Below are 14,628 nucleotides of genomic sequence, written 5' to 3'. Positions count from 1 at the left end.
CCATTACATCACTATTACAGTATCATTGACTGTATTCCTTATACTCTTTTACTCCCATGGCTTACTCATTCCATAACTGGAGGCCTTCACCCATTTTGCCCAACACCCCACCTCCCTCCCCTCTGGCAACAATCAGTTTATTCTCTGTACTTATAAGTCTAATTCTGCTTGTTGTTTGCGTATTCACATTTTTAGATTCCACTTATGAGTGGAATCATAATAGTACTTGTCTTTCTCAGCCTGACTTATTTCACTTAGCCTAATACCCTCTAGGTCCATCCATGTTGTCTCAAATGGCATGATCCCATCCTTTGTTATGGCAGTGTAATATTCCACTATAAATACGTGTGTGTGTGTGTGTGTGTGTAGGTATATATGCATACACACACACACACACACTACATCTTCCTTATCAATTCATCTATTGATGGATGCTTAGGTTCCTTCCATGTCTTGACTATTGTAAATAGGCATGCATTTATCTTTTTGAGTTAATGTTTTTGTTTTCTCTTAGTAAATATCCAGTAGTGGAATTACTGGATCATACGGTATTTCTATTTTTAACTTTTTGAGGAACCTCCATACTGTTTTCCACAGTGGCTGCACCAATTTACATTCTCACCAACAGTGCACAAGGGTTCCTTTTTCTCCACATCCTTGCAAATACTTCTTATTTCTTGTCTTTTTTATTTTAGCCATTCTGACAGAGGTGAGGTGATATCTCATTGTGGTTTTGATTTGCATTTCCCTGATAATGTGACATTAAGCATCTTTTCATGTGTCTGTTGGCTATCTGTATATCTTCTTTGGAAAAATATCTACTTACTTTTCAGTAATATTCATGACTTAGGAGCTATTAGGAAGCTATGTAGTCTAGAGCCCTGGACTTTATAAGTAGTAAAATCTTAACTATCAGGAAAAGTTTTGAGCCTAACTGAGTCAGAATGAAAAGGTGAATGGTCAAGAAGGAGGGAAGGACAGCCAGGTGAGCTGAATTAGGGAGAGACAGAGTAACAAAAGCATCCTCAGATCCTAGTGGCATTCTTTAAAATGCTACTTTTTTAGTATTTTACTCAGATAGTTTGATGTCTTTGGTTGAGAGGGCATTCAATGAAGAGGAAATACCATAAGCAAAAGAATACCTCAGGTCCTGACCACATGCCTAGCTCTCTAGCCCTTTCACATGCTGCCCAAATACAGCATCACACTGCACATTGCATAATCTCTTCTCCATGTCCCTGTTGATCTATTCTCTTTCCTATCTTGTCTGATAGTTATGCACCCACATCATCTACCTGCTACTAGAGTCTGAATGTAGGACCATGTCCACTTTATGTTTGCCATTCACACTGTACACTTTGCCATCTTACACATAGCAGGACATTTTACTTGTTTAAATAGAGAATAAATTTTATTTCGTCAAAGGTGGGGGCAGGCAACTCCTCATACATCAATAGCTCCTGAGAGCTTTACCATATTTCAGCTCAGGTAAAAAAAAAAAATTATATTCATGGTGGTGATTCTGAGTTATCAAGAAAAAGTTATGAAACATATTCATCAAAAACAGTTAAGTTGTTGGCCTATAGAGAGATGGACTTTAATTTTCTGGGAGACTTTACTTCTACAGGCTACATCTTTGCCTAGTAATGGTAGACCAAAATAGTGGCCCAGGATCTGGCCCAATCAAGCTGTGTCTTTTGGTTTTCCTGGAAGCCAGGGGTCCCAGAAAATAACCATCTGGAACCAGATCACCTCACAGAAGGGGTAAAGGAGCTGCTATGAGGGGCTTCTCTTGTCCTTTTCCAGTTCATTCTTCAGGTGTCAGCTTGGATGTCTACTGTGATCTCCCAAGCTTGGCTCAGGTCTCATTCCTGTGTTTTTAGGCAGCTCCCATCATAGCTTACCTTTGACCCTTTGTCTGAGTCTCCCCCAGACAGGTGATCTCCCTGAGGGCAAGAACTGTACCCATCTTATGCATTTGTTTTTCCTCTATGCCTGTTAGTGCCTGGTACTTAGAAGGTGCTCAAAAATATTTGTTGGATGGATGGAAGCATGCATGGATGCATGGATAGATGGATAGATGGATGGATGGATAGATGATCCTAACTTTTTCACCTTGGGTGGAAAACATGTGAACAGAACAGAATAAAGCAAAAGGATGACCTGAGAAGAGAGCAAGGGGGAAGAAAACAGCAATAGGAATAGCTTAGGGGCACCTGGATGGCTCAATCAGTTCAGCATCCAACTCTTGGTTTCAGCTCAGGTCATGATCTCATGGGTCACTCAGTGGGGAGTCTGCTTGAGATTCTCTCCCTCTGCCCCTCTCCCCACTCATATATGTGCTTGCTCTCTCTCTCTCAAATAAATAAATCTTTTTTTAAGTCCTTTTTAAAAAAAAGAATAGCTTAATATTCATTGAGTACCTACTATATGCACACATGGCCTCATCTAATCCTGACAATAGCTAAATAAAGCAAGGATTACTTCTTCAACCAAATTGTTGTTTGTGCAGCTGCTAAATGTGCCAAGAACTTGGTGAGGTGCTGGGAACACAGAATGATAAGATAGAGTAGATACTTCCCCTTAGAACGTGCACCAGGGTGGGGAAGACAGACAGTCAGTGAGTGACAAGTACATGAGTGTGCTAACTTGGGAAAGCAAAAGCCTCATGAAGGTAATGATGTGATAGGGTGGGTGGCACACATCACTGTGGATTCTTTGGATAGGGAGGTGGGTTCTGTGCTGAGGAGCAAAAGATAAAGAAGAGCTGGGTGTTTGCAGGGCAGGGGGAGCATTCTAGAAAGAGGGGGCTGCAAGTGCCAAGGCACTGAGGCATGCTGTGTCTGAGACTAGAAGGGAAGCCAGGCAATAGAAACGCAGGGGTGAGGTGGGCAGGGGTCATGGGTTTCATTCTAAGTGCACTGCTGTCCCAAGTCCTCTTCTGCAGATCAGGCAACCACAGCTCAGAGTTTGTCACAGTCAAAAATAGGCAGAAAGAAGACAGTGAGACTTTTATCTCTCCCCAGAACACCAGAGACTAAAGCAGGAGGGAAGACTATTGCTAAAAGTAAATGATGCCACAATGCCACCATGCACAGTTGAGGGCACAGGAATGCGGGGGATGTCGCTGGGGTGGGATTTTAGACCGTATCCATCCCTGAGTTTGAATCTTCTCTAGAAGAGAAGAAAGGATCTGCTTATAAGGCTAAAGCAAGCTCTACAGCTTTACATAAAGAAAGAAGGACCTGACAAATCATAAAAGACTCTTAATCATAGGAAACAAACTGAGGGTTGCTGGAGGGTGGGGGGAGGGAGGATAGGGTAACTGGGTAATGAACATTAAGGTGGGCACGTGATGTAATGAGCACTGGGTATGATATAAGACTGATGAATCACTGACCTCCACCTCTGAAACCAATAATACATTATATGTTAATTAATTGAATTTAAATTTTTTAAAAAGGAAGGAAACAACTCCTGACCTGCAGATTCCCATCCTAAAACACCCACAGACATCGTGGCAGCTAAAATTCTCACTGCTCTAGGCCATGGTGCATTATATGTCTACAATGGTTTTCCTACTGAAGGTTGGAGGAAACATTCTGGATCCTTCCATGAGGATTACATGTTTATTCAGTCCCTTGGTCCCCACCTGGCTTTCACCAGGCCCCCCCTGGCCAGCCCCCAATGCCCAGCCACATTTGGGGGACATCTCTGTGTAACCTCATGATGTGATACAGAACTCACTTGGAAAAATAGTTTCAGTTTCATGAAAAAGCAAACTTAAGGGTTTATTTGCCATGAGCATTTTGCCTTCCCTCTTCACCTCCAACTTTTCCTGGGAGAGAGGCTTCATTTCTGGAAGGACACTCAGGGACCTTCTTCCATGTAGCATGGCAGTAAATCCCATGACATCTCAGCATCCCTCACATCAGAAGCTAGAAGCCTGCGTGGGTTTAATCGCCCCTCCTGCCCTCATAATGGACCTGCTGACAATTCTGAAGCAATTTTTCCATCTCTACTAGATGGGGCTTCTAAGTCATAATTACTGGATAATTACCATCAAGACGGCTGTTTTGTGCATAGTATTAGGTTCAGGCATTTGATGGTGAGGAATAAATGCAGTTTTACAGATTTTGACATTTCTTAGCACTTGTGGTTTGCTCAGAAGCCAGCTAGCTACCTAAGTGCCTGAAACATTTCTAAAAGTCAGAGTTTGGAAAATGAGCACTTCTTGTCCCATTTTTGTGATGAATGTCTGTTCCACATGCTCTAACAGATTTAAGAAGGTCACCAGGCAAGCTCTGGGAAGTAAGGACAAAACTCAGATCTCTGAGCTAGGGCTTAGAAATGCAAAATGAATCCACAAAGTAATAGAGGGAGAAAGAGTTTATTATTTTTTTTTCCAAGCCAAGAGCCCATCTAACTCCAGAATCCACAAAGGTAAAAGGAAGAGGTGATCAGAAACATTCTTATCCCATACTTTCTGCCCAATTCATTCTTTTTCTGATCAAACATTAACGAAATGCTTACTGTGTGCTAAGCTGGTAACCCCCAGTGGGGATGCCTCGGTGAGCAGGCCAGACACCGTCCTGTGCCCCTGGGACTGTAGCCTCTGGAAAGAGACAGTTACACAAGAAATACCAAAACAAAGTGTGATGCACGCCCCCCTAGAGCTGGTTGTGTGGGAGTTGCTCGGTATATGGCAGGGGTTAGGAAGGTAAGGAAGTGATGCTTTTTCTGAGAATCTGAGATTATCAGGAGCCAAGCAGGTAAAGAATGTGAGAGGAACAGTTTGTAGAAGACCAAGATCCAAGAAAGCTTCACACACTGAAGGATCTGAGGGTGGCACCTGGGATGGGGGGAGAGGTTTGGGGGGCAGGAAGTGGCAAAGTGGAGGGATGAGTGGCTGGGGTGAATTTAGAGATAGGGAGGGACCATGTGCTAAAGGATATGGTGAGCTAAAGCCAAGGCAGTGGGAAAATGAAGGAGGGAGTGGTGTGATTGCATGTGCCTCTTAGGAAGAAGATTCTGACTACTACACAGAGAAGAGTTTGGAGCCAGATCAGACTGATGACAGCAAGACCTGTTACAAGGCATTTGAAGGAGAGAGAAAATATAGTGACCTAGACTAGGATAGTTGTATAAGTTAGCTATTGCTACCATAATGCTGTGTAACAAACCATCCCCAAACTCAGCAGCCTGCATACATTATCATGTATTTCTCATTCATGCATCGGCAAGGTGACAGGTGTTTGGCCAATCTAGGTTTAGCTCCAAGCTTCAGACGGGGCTATTCCTTGTATCTCTCATCCTCTTTGGACCAGTGACTTCCTGAGACACATTCCTTGCAGGATGAACACATAAGAGGTCATGTCAATGATGGAAGTATATTTCAAACCTATGTTTTTGTTAAATCCACTAATATCCTATTGGCCAAGCAAATCACATGGCCAAGCCCAACTCCAAGAGGCAGAGAAATGCCTCTGCCCACCATGAGGCTGTGGAAAGGGGGTGGACACAGAACTCTGACAGTAGGGCCCTGGAGCTGCCTCTTACAGGCTCTGGAGAACTGAACGGCTCTTTGTAACCTTGCCTTCAGTGAGGCCATATTGGTAACTTACACCCAGCCAGAGTGGAGTGTTTCAGCCATGGAAAGAAGCAGAATGCCAAAATGCCACTAATAAGGCCAGTCTACAAACTGTTCCCACAGCATCTGGTTAGGGAATTTGGGGACAGTTTGCTGGCATCTTACTGAATGGTTCTTCTTGAGGTTGTCCTAGCAGAGCTCCTGTATTTACAGTCCCCCATGGATGGGCTTCCCTGGGTTGCCTAAGGCCTGAAGCCTATTCATTTCACTACCCCAGTTTAGATCCTCCCAGAAACCATTCAATCCTGAGACAAAGATTTGAGGTGAGGTGGGTATTGGGGAGGGGCAAGAAACTCCCAACAGAGGAGTGGGGATGGGCAGGGAGATGGGCAGGGAAGGCAGCCAACCGAAGTCATGGTGACTGGAGCTGAGTCCCTGGAGGGTGGGGGGCTCTAGCAAATGGTGTACACTCCCATCTCAGAATGACCACATCTGAGGGGCAGGGGAGCTACGTGTTTATGCACCCACTCCAAGAGTCATTGGTACAGGGTAGCTTGGCACTTCCGGAGTTCAGGAAAAAGCCCTTGAGGCACAGACACTGGTATTGTTGTGGAGAGGCAGCTGGTTCCACAAAAATGGTAAGAAGGGGGCACTGGGACATGGATGGGGTCCCAGAGGTATCTGCCACACTGGCATCTGTGGTTCTTAAAGTTTATTCAGGATGGTTTCAGAAACGATAAGCAGGAAAGGTCAAGATGCCACTTTTGAGGGTTCTTAATGGGTGAAGAGAACTCTAGCATTTTCCCTGTGCCCTGCAGGGTGCAAGGAAAAGTCTAGAATTTACTGTCGGAATTCCAATTTTCAGTCTACACTGATCCCTTACCAGCTTCCTGGCCTTGTGTGATATTATGATTTATAGTAAGAAATACATGTTTGATCTTCATCCCTGTTTCTAGCACAGAGCTCCTAAAACTTCTGGAATTTTCCCAGTGATGAGAACTATAAGGTGTCTTCTGTTATGTAATGAGGTGACTTTCCTATCCCATCTAAGGGTGGGAGCTGGTTGCCAGGAGAACCAACCACGTGATTAAAAAGTTGAAACTTTCAGTCCTACCCCTGACAGGGAGAGGAGAGAGGCTGGAAGTTGAATCATTGCCAATAGCCAATGATTTAATCAATTCCCTATGCAGTGGAGCCTGTATACAAACGCAGAAGGACAGGGTTCCGAGAGCTTCCGGGTTAGTGAACACGTGGAGATTTGGGGAGAGTGGTTTGCTCCAAGACAGCATGGAGGCTCTGCTCCCTTTCCCCATACCTCGCCCTGTGCATCTCCTCCATCTGGCTGCCCCTACAAGTTATACCTTTTATAACACACCCGTCATCTAGTCAATAAAATGTGTTCCTCAGTTCTGTGAGCCACTCTAACAAACTAACCAAGACCAAGGAGGGGGTCCTTGGAATCTCCAATCTATAGCTAGTCCATCAGAAGCACAGGTGAGACCTGGACTTGTGATTGGTATCTGGGGGCAGGCAGGGCAGTCTTGTAGGACTGAGCCCTTTCCCTGTGCGATCTGATGTTGTCACTGGGTAAATAGTGTCAGAAGTGCATTAAATTGTTAGGGCGTCTGGGTGGCTCAGTCAGTTAAGCGTCTACCTTCCGCTCAGGTCATGATCCCGGAGTCCTGGGATCGAGTCCCACATCAAGCCCCGCATCAGGTTCCCTGCTCAACAGGAAGTCTGCTTCTCCCTCCGCCCTTCCCCCTTGCTCATGCTCTCTCTCTCTCTCAAATAAATAAATAAATTCTTTAAAAAAGAAGAAAAAAAGAATTGAGTTAAATTGTAGGACACCCATCTGGGGTCACTGAAATGCTTGGATGTGTGGGGAAAACCCACACCCACACATCAATGGGAATTGGTGAGCAGAATCTTACCTTGGCCAAGTGCTGAACTTCCCAGAGCATCAGTTGTCTCATCTTTACGTGGGGAGAACAAACCCACCCTACCTACCTCCGAGTCGCCACTAGAATTCCACACAGCCCTGTGTTTGTGAGAGCCCTCTGGATGGGACAGGACTCAGGCACCAGCTGCCATTGAAGCACCTCTTCTCTGTAGGCTTATTCACTTTCTCACCTCATTTAATTGTTCTGGGAAAGAGATTCCCACCCAGCGATATTTTACAACATCAAACCAAGGCTAGACACATCCATTTGGAACCTACACCCACACGAATGTTCAAACTACCCAAATCTGAAAATGCAAAGTGACATGCGCATGCATTCCAGGTCATAAATAAATTAGCAAAAATATAGGGGCTCCTTATTTTTCCTAAAAGAATTCCTCTGGATGTGTACAGTTGACTTCAAACCATAGAGATATTTTAAACTATAATATGGGGAAGTCAAAATCTTTGAGGCTAGAGATTTTGGATCCCCAAACTGTAGGATTTAGGGAACTACTTATGAACCGTGTGCAGAAATAAAGCTAGGTCTGAATGGGTGTCTGTGTGTGCATGCAGATGAAAAAATATACATGCATCATGGGCTAAATTTCTGTTGACTTGGCAACCAGCCAGCCTTCTGTTTTCTCTGCAACAATTGCCATGAGGGAATTAGAGAATGAATTCCGTATTTTGAAGGAAAGAAATAAAAACAGTGTTCAATGTCAGGGCAGTTGTACCTTGCATGCTCTTTGGTGGGCATTGCCATGGAGATTTGCTGCATTTGCACTTAATGGACCCTGTATCTGTGACTCAGGAAGCAGGGAAACCATTGTTTAGATCAACACTATGCACGGCTAGAGCTTCAAGTCTTTTGCAAAGGTAGTTCAGAGATGAGACGGGTCCGTGCTATTGCTGGCTTGCACGATCCAAGAAACTAGATTTTAAGGGGGTTGAGTTAAATTTGCTGCCCTTTGGGAAACTTATTGGGGTGATGGAAATGTTTTATATCTTGCTGAGATGTGGGTTACATGGGTACATGCATTTGTCAAAACTTAGCCAGTAGGAGAGATTTGAGCCTTTACTGTATGCAAATTATGCCTCATTTTTTTTTTTTTACAAAAAAACCTATTTTGGTGCCCTCTCACTGTGTTGCTTAAAAAGATCAGCTTAAAACCACCCCCACATCAGTCTCCTCATCCAGCTCTGAAATCTTGGCCCTTGCCACCCAGCCTTACTACCTCCAATGTGCACACACACCCCATGTGTGTGCACACACGTGCACAAGCATACACACATGCTCAGCATCACCCGCAGATGTTTATTTAAACGTACAATATATGTAGACAAGTGGGGAGCTAGGTGCTAGGTGGAAGGAGGAAAAACTGAAGACCCAGGCATCTGCCATCAGAGCAGTGGGACGAGCTGGGGAGGTAAGAAGGCTACCCAGGCAAGGTCAGGACATGATCTGCATCAGAAGTGAGGATAGGGCCTGCGAGGGCTCAATGAACTTGGAAGAGACAAAAGGACTGAGGGAGGGATGGGCAGAATAGAGGGAGGTAAAAAGGAGGTATGCACCCCATCTGACAAGACTGAGGGTCCAAAAGGGAGACAGAAGTGTACTAAGGTGAGGAAAGTGGATCTCCCCTGTTTGGAGAGGCTCCTAGTGCAGCTAGAGAGAGAGGATCCCGGTGCATGAGTGTGTTTGAGGTCCCAGCAGACCCCCTGGCTGTCTTCATTATCTCCATTCCTGCTTCTCCTGTGGGTGAGAGGGGCCACTGTAGGTCTCTTTTCGTTGTGTTTGTGAATTATAAAACCAATGCATGTTAATAGCCCAAACTAGAAGCAAGCCAGATGTCCATAAACAAGAGAATAATTAATAAGCTGTGATATATTTATGCTGTTATAAAAAGAAATGAGCTATTGATGCAATGAAAAATACGAAGGAAATGAAGAAATCTTTAAAAATTATGCTGAGTAAAAGAATCCTGGTGTAAAAGAACGCACATTATAGGGCTCCTTTTATATGAAGTTTCTTGGACGGGCTAAGCTTAGAAGCAGTGATTGATCCTGGGTGAGACTGATAAGGGAACAAGAGAACTTTCTGGGGAGGATGGAAGTGGTCTCTATCATGGCCACAGTTGAGGTAACATAGGTATATGCATTTCTCAGAACCCACTGAACAGTGCAATCACGATTTGTGAATTTCACCATATGGAAATTACATCTAGAAACAAAAGACCTTTGAACTATAATCAAGCCCTTTGGTAAAATGATATAATAAAATGGTGTCATTCTTTCAATTTTTCTGAATGCTTGAAAACTTTCATAATAAAATGTTAGGTGAAAAAAAGGCTATACGCATTCTTAAAAAAAAATAATAAAGTGGGGAAAGGGGACAGTGAATGTTGGACAGGATTGCATTGCTCCTGGAATACCACCCAGAAATGGCAGCCAGGGTCTCCCTGCTCCCAGCCTCTCTCTGAGCAGTCCACCCTGCTCCATTTCACTTCTGCAAGGAAATAGATTCATTGTCTGTTCATTGGTTACATATTGAAGCATGTGGTCTTTGCTCAGCCCTGTGCCCAGCAGAGGATAAAGTCAGACGTGGTCCCCCGTCCTTATGGTGTTTGTCATCTACTGAGGCTTTGATCAGGGGCCTGCTGGGTGGTGGGTTTATAAAAGAAGCAGCCAGGGGTACCAGGGAAGGGATTAGGCAGCTCATGAGTTGAATGGAGAATAATGGCCCAGACACATTGAGAACTCACTATACACTGGATCCTGTTCAAGCTTTTTAACATGGATTAATTCAGTTAATCCTCACAACCACCTCATGAGATGAGAATTGTATTATCTCCATTTTACTTCTCAGAAAACTGGGGCATGGGGAAGTTAAGTCATTTTCCATGATGATATAGCAACTTGGTGACCGAGCAGGGATTCAGAAGGGGTTCGGTGAACTGGATCTGGAGTCCGTGCCCTAAATCGGGGGTCAGCAGACTTTCTGGAAAGGGCCAGAGGGGAAATATTTTAGGCCTCGTGGGCCATATGGTCTCTATGAAACTTCTCGACTCTGCCACTGCAGAAGTAGACAATATACAAATGAATGAGCTGAGCTCCAATAAATTTCATCTACAAAACCAGGCGATGGGCCAGATTTTGTTGGCCAACTCTTGCCCCAAACCATCCATAGTCTCCAGTGATTGGGAGATGTTCAAGTTGGACCCACAGGCAACTGAAGGAAACCTAATTCCTGACTGTCATGTACATGTGGAGGTGGGGATTCAGATAGCAAGGAATCAATACAGGCTTTGAGAGTCCCGGTCTGTAATGAATGAAAAAAACAGAAGTAACCCCTGGGTGCATGTGGCAATCTGTTACCAAAGGGACACTGCAGAGGAAAAGGTGAAAACGTAAAAAATACTCAGAAACCCCACCAAGTCAGTTGTCCTTAGTCTTTGGAGCCAGATTTACAATTTTAGAAGCACCACTGTTTGAGATTTTATGTCAGTGGAGGAAGAGTAAAGTTCCAAAACTCTAATTGAATATGATTGATTTTGAAGACAGAAGGCTTGGCCAAAGAGAATTTTCCTGCTTAGAGCTTGGCTGTCACTGGCTCTTGGTTTCCTAGGGGCAGGAAATCACTTTACTCAATTCTTGTTGCTGACAAGGATTCAACCCTAGAGCTCAAAGGGTGAGCTGGGCTGGGAATGCACTGGCCACGTGCTTAGCAGAATCCATGCAATGTTGACAATTAAGAGTTCAAAAGGGTTTCTGAGAGAGATGATTTGAGTCCTTTGCTCTTAAAAAGGCATTTGGTGGCTGGGAATAATTTCCAGCTGCAGTTCAGCAGATGGTTGGCTCACATGGATTGTGCCAGCAGGGGAGAGGGTCAGAACATTACATAAAGAGATATGTTATGCTCCTGGGTCCCCACACAAAGGTTTTGACTGTTAAGGGCATGGAGTTTCCTGTCACCAAAAGGTAAACCGAACACACCCACCTACAGAGACACCCACATGTTCCCATACCTACACCCCAGGGTTGAACTGGTAAAAGGGTGGCAAGAGGCGCCTTGAGCCTTGTCAGAAGGGCCCCAAACCACTTCTACTAATAACCACTCAGTTCTCTAATGAAATGATCAACCTGCCTTGCTTTTCCTTCCTGTGGATACAGATGGAGCCTTTGACTCCCAGCAGGACAGTGTATGTTGGTGGGGAGCTCTATGGTCCCCAAACCTCCATGCAGATAAGACTTTCCAAGAGAACTGGTGAAAATGAATGTCAGAGTCCCAGCCCCAAAACCCATGGAGATCAGAAGTGGATTTAGCCTCAGTAGTGGCTTAAAGTCAGTGTTTCTTAAACTTTCTCACACATCAGAACCACCTGGAGGGTTTATTAAAACACTTGGATGGGCCCATCCCCATAGTTTCTGATTCAGGAGGTCTGGGTGCAGCCTGAGTTCCTGCATTTCTAACAAGACCCCAGGTGATGCTGGTCCAGGGAGGACGCTTTGAGCATGGCTGCTCTAAGGCATACTTCCTATTTCAGGGTAGCCTACCTCATGACCTTGACCTAGGACAAGGCAGAAGGGACATCTTCTCTACACTATGAAAGAAACTCTGTAATATTTTTTGGCCCGGTTGGCCTCTAAATATTGGGCCCTGCCCAATACCGCAGCCACTAATCACATGTGTCTCTTTAAATGTAAATCTGAATTAATTGAAGATAAGATTAAAATTTTTGTTCAGTTGTATGAGCCACATGTGCTTAATGGCTGCCATATGGGACAACACAGATACAGGACATTTTCATTATGGCAGAAAGTTCTACTGGACAGCGCTATTTTATAAGAATTCCAAAAATTGTTTCTCTCTTTCTCTTCAGTGTTTGGCAGCTAACCCCACTGTCTTACTCTGAAAGACAAAACAAAATCCTTTTACGAATATCAGGAATGGAATGTTAACTCTTTTATCTTCTTTGCTTGCTTACAAGAGCAAGACTCATCCATCTCTTCCCATCAAGTCTGGGGGCAGTTCACAGACAATTTAATGCAAAAGAGATAAAAAGTTTAGTAATATTTTTTCAAAATATTGCTCGCATCCCTCATGTCACGAGATTTATCCTAAAAGTTGTATGTCAAGAATGCTCCCTGGAGGCCAGGTCCACAGGGAAGTGTTGTGGGCACCAAGAATCAGGCCACACACGACAGGGAATTCAAGTGGCCATGGGGCAGCCCAGTGGGCACTGCCTCTGGAGGGATGAATGGGGTTGGACTGAGAGGGGACTAGACAAGGGAGCCCCTGGCTGTCCTAGGAAGGTGCACGTCCCTGCTCCCAGAGGCAGAGCATGGCTGTCGAAGCTCCCTTTTGTTTGCCATCCTAAAACAGAGATTTGCACTGACCACTATTCAGAGTTGCTTCAGCCCCTGCACTGAACAGATGCCTTTTTAGAAGCCTAACAATGCATCCTTTCTTACAGATTCGGCTAAACAGCAGAGGACTCATCTACTCCGTGGGCTTACTCCTGGCCTCCGTCTTTGTCACGGTAGGGCTATAGCTCCTTCCCCTCTCCAGTTCCTGTGACTCCTCTCCCCTTACCTCCACTCCCACCCTTGAGTTCTTTGGCTACAGAGTTTGTTTGGACAACAGATGGGCTTGGCCTCCGGGTGGATGGGGACAATCGGCCTCCAGATGTCCCATCTCCTTCATGGCTGTTTCCTTTAGAAGTGGATCCTAGCAACTCACTAGAAAGCCTTCCCTCTTTAGGAAAGGAGCCAGCCCTCTTCTGAGAAGCGTGGTCCTGCCTCATGCCAAGCCCAAGCCATTTTATCAAAAGCAAAGGGGAGATACCACTTTTTCTGCAAGATTAGTCAAGAGAAGGGTAGATTCCAATTATCTGTTCCAGGTTAATAAGCATCTCCATAAATCCATGGATTTGACCAATACTCAGAGACTAAGAACACATTGTTTTACTGACAATATACTTTTATGCCATTCCGCTATCTTGGCCATTATATCTACTTGTATAATTTGATATTCCAACTCAGCTGACATGTTTTGGTGGAAATTGATTCACACCAACACATGGACTGGTCCACATGAAGTATCTGTTAACATACAAGTATGCAGTTGAATTTTCACATTAGAAAACATTGAGACGCAATGTGTTTCTTCTTAAAATTTTCAAGGAAACAGTCATTGAATTACACTGGCATGTGAACATCCATATGCTAGAGAATAGGAATTCAGAAGAGCAGACAGGAAGCTGAAGGTCATCGACAGGATCAGGCTGTGAGTCAGATGTCAAGGATTTGCTAAAGCAAATGCTGCCTTACACAAAAGTGAGAATCTATGCAATCCTTTGTTCTGTAGCTTAGGAGGTTCTTTGGGTCTCATGTGACTTAGGCTTATGGTACCTGTCATAGCCACACATTGTGCTCAATGCTTTGCATACATTTTCCCATTTGGAGCTCACCACATGCCCACCAGATAGACACTACATCAACCCCATTACAAAGATGAACATCTGAGGCCTCTAGAGAAATTGACACCAAATGAATGAACGGGCAAGCCATCCGACATCAGAGTGCATGCTTACAGCTACATTTGTACAACCTGTAGGAGATGGGGCTAGCCACCACCTGGGATGTTGAAATGGGGTTGCTGGAAGATGGAAGAGAAGTAGATTTGTCAGGAGTAGGGGAAGAGCAATTTCAAACATCTTGAGCTTGCAGTGCCTGTTCAACACCCAAGGGAGAGTCAAAAAACCACTGGAAAGATGACTCTGAGTTCAGAAGAAACGTCCAAGCTGGAGGCCCCAGAATGTGGATGGTATTTAAAGCCGAGCAATTAGATGCAGGCAGCAAGGGGGTGAGCAAGAATAGAAAAGAGCAGAGGCCCAAAGTCTGAGTCTTGGTGCCCTCTGGTAGTTAGAGGTCAGGATGATGATAATAAAACACCAAAAGAAACAGAATGAGCTGTTAGAGAGGTAGGAGAAAAACCAGGAAAGTATGGCATCTAGAAGCCAAGTGGAGAAGGTATTTCAGGGTGGAGGGAGTGATAGGCTCTGTCACGGGAGATGAGTCCTGAGCATTGGCCATT

The 14,628-nt window shown here is 44.6% G+C and overlaps 1 protein-coding gene across 1 annotated transcript in view; it reads left to right on the top strand.

Annotated features, from left to right (window-relative positions):
- Positions 1 to 14,628, top strand: part of SLC24A3 (solute carrier family 24 member 3) — a 495,689-nt gene that overhangs the window by 469,916 nt on the left and 11,145 nt on the right. Inside the window, exon 16 of the mRNA XM_045885360.3 lies at positions 13,007 to 13,072. Within this exon, the coding sequence (XP_045741316.2) occupies positions 13,007 to 13,072 (66 nt within the window). The remainder of the gene's footprint in view (positions 1 to 13,006; positions 13,073 to 14,628) is intronic.

This window comes from Mirounga angustirostris, unplaced genomic scaffold, assembly GCF_029215605.1.
Source record: "Mirounga angustirostris isolate CCGP_5_RB_7025 unplaced genomic scaffold, mMirAng1.0.hap1 SCAF_10, whole genome shotgun sequence".
Taxonomy (NCBI): domain Eukaryota; kingdom Metazoa; phylum Chordata; class Mammalia; order Carnivora; family Phocidae; genus Mirounga; species Mirounga angustirostris.
This window is presented reverse-complemented; position numbering and strand designations above follow the sequence as displayed.